Source organism: Hyalella azteca, unplaced genomic scaffold (assembly GCF_000764305.2).
Source record: "Hyalella azteca isolate HAZT.00-mixed unplaced genomic scaffold, Hazt_2.0.2 contig2982, whole genome shotgun sequence".
NCBI lineage: Eukaryota > Metazoa > Arthropoda > Malacostraca > Amphipoda > Hyalellidae > Hyalella > Hyalella azteca.
In genome coordinates this window covers 85,842-92,015 of record NW_025933238.1, presented here as the reverse complement: position 1 = coordinate 92,015, position 6,174 = coordinate 85,842, and the positions used below count along the sequence as shown (strand labels likewise).

Below are 6,174 nucleotides of genomic sequence, written 5' to 3'. Positions count from 1 at the left end.
CACAGATTCTGCAAATAGACAAAGAGCTCCCAAAACATGATCAATTTCTAATTTTATCTATCAACGAACACGAGTACGTTTCATCGTCATTAAATTATCAATTATGGTTTTTTGCAGTAAATGACACTTTGAACAGAGTCCAATCCTAACAGGGCTCCAATTACATCACAATAATTCTGTTGTAATGCAAGTACACGACTGTAAAATTTTTATAATTAATGTTCCTATCAAAGCACAATCAGGAAAAAATTCAGCGCTATCGATGAAACATTAAAGCCTTAGAGATTAATTAGCAACAAAAATCTTAGACAAAGCAAGATATTTACAGTGAGCATTGGGCATCGTCATACTACTTTGGCCCGGGTTTGGATCATCAGCGAAAAAAGCACCAAAAATTTTTTGGTTAAAGCATCACTGATGAATAACTTAGTACCGAAAAGCCAAACACAAGGTATCCCTGATCCTGATGGTCCACCTGAGGCCTCAAACACTATAAGGTATGCCTGACCCAAATGGTCGACCTGAGGCACCAAACACTAGGTATCTCTGACTCCGTTGGCCCATGTAACTAAGGCACTAATCTACCCAACCGAGGCACCAAACACTAGGCATCTCTGACTCTGTTGGCCCACGNGGCACTAGTCCTCCCAACTGAGGCACCAAACACTAGGTATCTCTGACTCCGTTGGCCCATGTAACTAAGGCACTAGTCCTCCCAACTGACGCACCAAACACTAGGTATCTCTGACTGTTGGCCCATGTAACTAAGGCACAAGTCCTCCCAAATGAGGCACCAAAGACTAGGTATCTCTGACTCTGTTGGCCCATGTAACTAAGGCACCAATCCACTAACTGAGGCACCAAACATTAGGTATCTCTGACCCTGTTGGCCCATGTAACTAAGGCACCAATCCACCCAACTGAGCAACCAGACATTAGGTATCTCTGTCTCTGGTGGCCCATGTAATTAAGGCACTAATCCTCCAAACTGAGGCACCAAACATTAGGTATCTCTGAATCTGGTGGCCCATGTAACTAAGGCACTAATCCTCCCAACTGAGCAACCAAACATTAGGAATCTCTAACCCTGATGGTCCAGATGCTGGTGCGCCGCAGCCCCACCGTGGGTCGAGCCACGGTGGTGAAGAGCTGACCGTTCACGGTGACGCGAGGGAGGCGGGCTCTCAGGGCACCCATCGCGGCATCGTCGTGAACCCCAAACAACGATAAGTGCTGCAGCTGCGGCATAGCTGCCAGCATCCTGCCGCACGGGAAATCGTTATAATAACTGTGATCACGACGTAAGCTTTATAACAGACCTTCAAGGTATTCGAGCTTGTTATGTATATTCGAGTTTGGAGAATGCACTCGAACATAATTAAAAAATTACAATGGTGTTTATGAATTCATTCATTAACCTGAGGATTTACATACTTACTTTGGAAAGATAATAGAACGGCAAACAGGAATATTATACTAGAACTTACATTTGTTATTACAGGGTAGTTTAATACTCTAGAACTGCTAACAGTAAAATTACATTAGAAATGTACCTGTTACCAGTAATTCAAGAGAAATATCATACTTGCATAACATAATACACTGGAAGCGCAAACAGAATAAGAAACACTAATTTCCCAGCTGCTTTTAAATTTTTTTATTCTAGTATAAAATGATTTTCATTGAAGATTCAAGGTTAAAATTATATAATGAAAACAGAAAAAGAAACAAAATGAACTATACTGAGAGACAGTATCAACTCAAATTATGGCATTTCAAATTAAATTGATCCTATGTTGGTAAACAATCTAGTTCACCATAAATCAAACTTACTCATAAGTTTCAGCACGTAACCCGTAGCAGCGCGACAAGCCCAGCACCGTGAGTCGTCTTAGTTTGGTGGCGATGGCGTGCAGGCTTTGAGAAGTTATCTCGGTGCAGTCGCTGAGGTCGAGCTCCTTGAGATGATGCAGGCGCATGCACAGCGTACGCACCTCCTCGTCCCGCACCTGCCCACGACGATGACCGGCCATGTTGAGGCTCTCCAGCCGCGGAGATGCCTTCAATACCAGCTCCTGCACACAGTTCTGACTCATGTGTGTCCATGCGACGTTCAAGTGATGAAGTTCTGTGCACCTGTTGCAAAGAAAGAATTAGGAATTGCTTTACAACATTCACACTCCAACTGTTGAAGAAAACCTAAAATCTATATATTTTAAGCTTCATGTGCCTGATAGTATTCTTCAAATTGGTCGTTATAATTTAGGCTGTGTAATTGTTACAAAAATAGCTTCATGCACTTGTTCCAAACAAAGTTAGCTCTAAGGATGTTATAAAGTTAGCTCTGGGCACTCATTGTCCAGGAAGTTATTACAAACAAATGTTCATACTTTGCTAGGAGCGTGCCGAGGCCGTTGGCGCTGACACCAACAGCCATTGAAAGGTTGAGTGTGTCGAGGCTGAGGTTATCACTCAAGTTGATAAACACTTCGTCAGTGAGAGTTAGGAACTCCAGACTGACTTTCTTCAATCTTCTACAAACTGAGAAAAGCTCAGCAAGGGTCTCAGGGGTGCAATCAGCCATGCTCAGGTCAAGGAATATCAAATTGGATCCAATTCTAGGTAAGTAGTTGAGGCTTGGTGAAAACACAGGACCTGTATACATAGAAAAAATTTCATATAAATTTAGCAATTGAAATTTTAATAAAATCCATTTTGAAATTGTATGGGATTTTTTCTAGCAACACATACAAAATACAAAAATAGAAACTGACTTGAGAACTCTAAAATGAAAAATACACTAGGTTATACATTTTTTAGAGGATTTCAAATAAGCAATAAGCAAAATAGGAAAACATATGTTTATCAAATGTTAACAATTTTGTTGCCTTGAGCAAATAAATATCTAATTATTACCAAGCAGACCTGAAATATCAGCCTTGCTGAGTCTAAGATATTTTGCACCCCTGAGGATAATGCGGCCCAGCATTCCAGGTTGCAAATGTCTTCCATTCAGGTCTAAGCGACGCCAAAGTGTGTGGTCCAGCGCAATTGATTTAAATCTGACCAAGGAGCACAGAGAAGAGTTCCAGTGAGAAGAAATGTTATATAAAACATTGAAAAAATGTTTTCATCAAGCCAGTAAATGGAATTGATCGATAAAAACAATTAACTCTTAATAAAAAATCTCAAATTAACAAAAAAAAGTATTCAGATATTGGTAGATGAGTCTTACAATTATAAATAACTAGTTTGCCTTATTGATAATAAAAAATAGTTTTTAATAAAATGAAAATTTCCAAATTATGTATACAAACCTTGTGCAGACTTGTGCACACTTGATTAGTGTGTGCTTGGGCAGCCATTTGAAGATTTGTAAAATATGCTCATCTTGAAGAGTATTGAAAAAATCTGAGAAATATAACAATTTTTTACAGCTTTAGTTTAATGATGATAACAATAAATAAATTTCATTCTAAATAGATTAGAGGATATCTCAAAAATGTTTCAGATCATTAAAAGTATGCAAAACATTCAAAAATAGATAAATTAAAAAACTTGTACTATTTACTTACTAGTGCCATGCTCTCGTATGACTTGTGGTCTTTTGCAAACAAATAATCTAGGATCAATTGGTGGTATTCCCAATATCATTGGATTCAAAAACATTGGTAAATCAGCATCCTCCTGATCATCCATACCCTGGAATAAGATATATTACAAATTTACAAACTTAAGTTAATGCTGTCTTTGATAACAAAAAACCTGAACTTTCTGAAAATTAACATCTAGTTCTAGGTTAATTGAATCAGAATTCAGAATACTAACTAGGTATCATTTCAAGGACACAAACAATATGAATTCAGCTTTGAAAGCAACAAGATTTTCTGTAAAGTACAAATATTTGAAGCAACTGCTGAAGTACCTACTCATTTATTTCAAGTTTCAATTTGGTTATTTTTTTATACAAGATAGAAATTTTGACAGATTTTCAAGTCACATCACTAGGAGGCAGAAACCAGAAGGTATTACTTTAGATTAAGTGCATCCAAAAAAAAGGGTGTTTTTTTTGTTTAATTAGATGTTTTTTGGGGTGTAGATAAAGAATCTGAAATCCGTTTTCGGCAGTCGGCATCGGAAAACCGATTTTTATGTATGCCAATTTTTATATATTTTCTAAGGTAAAATGCAAGTTAAATCTTGGCCCCAATATCTGTGGATTTATAGCATTTTTAATTTAGCCTCGGTGACCTATATTCATATACTCTTGCAACCACGACATTGCAGGCAACCACAACATTGCAACCACCAAACCATGGTTAGGTTAGGTTAGGTTTTTTTTGCCAATTTTTGCCCAATTTTTTTTTACAAATTAGAGCCTCAGGGAAAAAATTGGTTTTCCGATGCCAACCGCCAAAAACGGATTTCAGATTCTTTATCTACACCCCTAAAAACATATAATTAAAACGAAAAAAAACACCCTTTTTTGGCTGCACTTAATCTAAAGTATTGCCAACCAGAAAGTTGGGTTGGTTGATCTAACCTGATCCTAAGATAGAAACTGAGTTGTAATGGAAAGACTCAGTTTCAGACCTGAGACCTTCTCAAGTTTCAACAATATAATAATTACTAACTAACTAAGTGTACTTTACTTTAGTACTTATTATTATATTATACTATGTATTCATTGAAAGATTAGAAAAAGTATATTTTTTATGAAAATATTGCAGGTCACACCATCATACACTTGTACTATGACTCTATGACTACCCATAATCATTTAAATTCTTTTAGAAATCTTGCAGAACTCATTTATCTTCGTTTGATTATAATTATTGTACCTTTGACTAGGTAGAAGTTAGGACTAGGTAGGTAAGGCTACAGTAACAGTGTACAGTCTACAGAGATGCAGAATTTTAATTGCATACAAAAACAAAAGTTTTAAAAGTTACTTACCATTGGCATTGGAGTGTCATCCAGATCTATGTATTCATTGAAAGATTAGAAAAAGTATATTTTTTATGAAAATATTGCAGGTCACACCATCATACACTTGTACTATGACTCTATGACTACCCATAATCATTTAAATTCTTTTAGAAATCTTGCAGAACTCATTTATCTTTGTTTGATTATAATTATTGTAACTTTGACTAGGTAGAAGTTAGGACTAGGTAGGTAAGGCTACAGTAACAGTGTACAGTCTACAGAGATGCAGAATTTTAATTGCATACAAAAACAAAAGTTTTAAAAGTTACTTACCATTGGCATTGGAGTGTCATCCAGAATAGAAATTCCAGAGGTGGGATGAAACTTCATCTCTTCTTTAATGCTAGGGAAGACTTTGACTTTATTCATGGAAGACATTTGGTGATTGACTTGACTTATATTAGCTGAAGAAGAGTTGATTGATGAACTTTCTGCTTTATCTTTTTTCATTCTACTAGACTTTTTATGAGGAATAGTTTCTGCAAATCCATGATTTTGGCAGACGCCTTCAACTTCAAGTTCAGCACATTCTGATCGCACGGAGCTTGACAACTTCGTTTCGCCGGTGTTATTGCAATTAGATACGCAGTTCGATGAATCATCAGCTTTCCGTTTTCTATTTTCTTTATCTTCTTTACATGAATTTGCAGTAGATTTGTTGAGACGTTGGCCTATATTACAGTTCTGCATATTTTCTAATGAAGTTACAGCTAACACCGAAATATAATTGTTCCTATGAGCCGTACGGTTTTTTAAACAATTATCTGAGTCATTTCTGTTTGATTCATAACGGTTAATGGAAGATAGACCTTCAAAAGGTAACTGGACCGTCTTGCTTTCCGACATCTACTTACAAAACTGCAACAGTTAGTTTTAAAGGGTGTCAAACAATATTGAACTCTCTCAGAAGCTTTTTCAACTGCCCGGTTCGGATGGCGTGACTACAGGTGGTCACTGTAAAGTGAATAAGTATGAGATGCTGGGACACCAAAACCGATCGTTCGAATTGGTGATCATTCTGTAATTACATTAATCTGACTATCGAGATAATGTTTAATGTTTTTAAACAAAAGATCTATTTGTGATTGATGTCATAAACCTCTTATTAAAATTTCAGGCATGTATTATTTGATGCTGCATCATTCAGGTATATAACATTTAATAAAATCTTACTTTGAAGGCCAA

General features: G+C 36.6%; 1 protein-coding gene across 2 annotated transcripts; it reads right to left on the bottom strand.

Moving 5' to 3' along the window:
* Positions 1 to 640: 640 nt before the first annotated feature.
* On the bottom strand, positions 641 to 5,936 carry LOC108672924 (S-phase kinase-associated protein 2). Of its 2 annotated transcripts, none has more exons than XM_018160686.2 (7): positions 5,263 to 5,936; positions 3,576 to 3,702; positions 3,318 to 3,411; positions 2,926 to 3,062; positions 2,391 to 2,655; positions 1,834 to 2,136; positions 641 to 1,261 (listed from the first exon to the last, which is right to left on the bottom strand). In XM_018160686.2, the coding sequence occupies exons 1-7, from the start codon at positions 5,833 to 5,835 to the stop codon at positions 1,072 to 1,074; spliced, it is 1,689 nt and encodes a 562-aa protein (XP_018016175.1). In that variant the 5' UTR covers positions 5,836 to 5,936; the 3' UTR covers positions 641 to 1,071. The 2 variants fall into 2 exon arrangements, with proteins under 2 accessions (XP_018016175.1, XP_018016176.1); XM_018160687.2 differs by lacking the exon at positions 5,263 to 5,936 and adding an exon at positions 4,957 to 4,975.
* Between the last annotated feature and the right edge of the window lie 238 nt (positions 5,937 to 6,174).

Excerpts from the sequence above, each read along its gene's own strand:
- LOC108672924 (XM_018160686.2), bottom strand. The coding sequence starts at position 5,835 with ATGTCGGAAAGCAAGACGGTCCAGTTACCTTTTGAAGGTCTATCTTCC. Across the intron at positions 2,656-2,925 it reads CAGCAAGGCTGATATTTCAG|GTCCTGTGTTTTCACCAAGC; the intron begins GTCTGCTTGGTA and ends CTATGTATACAG. Across the intron at positions 2,137-2,390 it reads CTCGGCACGCTCCTAGCAAA|GTGCACAGAACTTCATCACT; the intron begins GTATGAACATTT and ends TCTTTGCAACAG.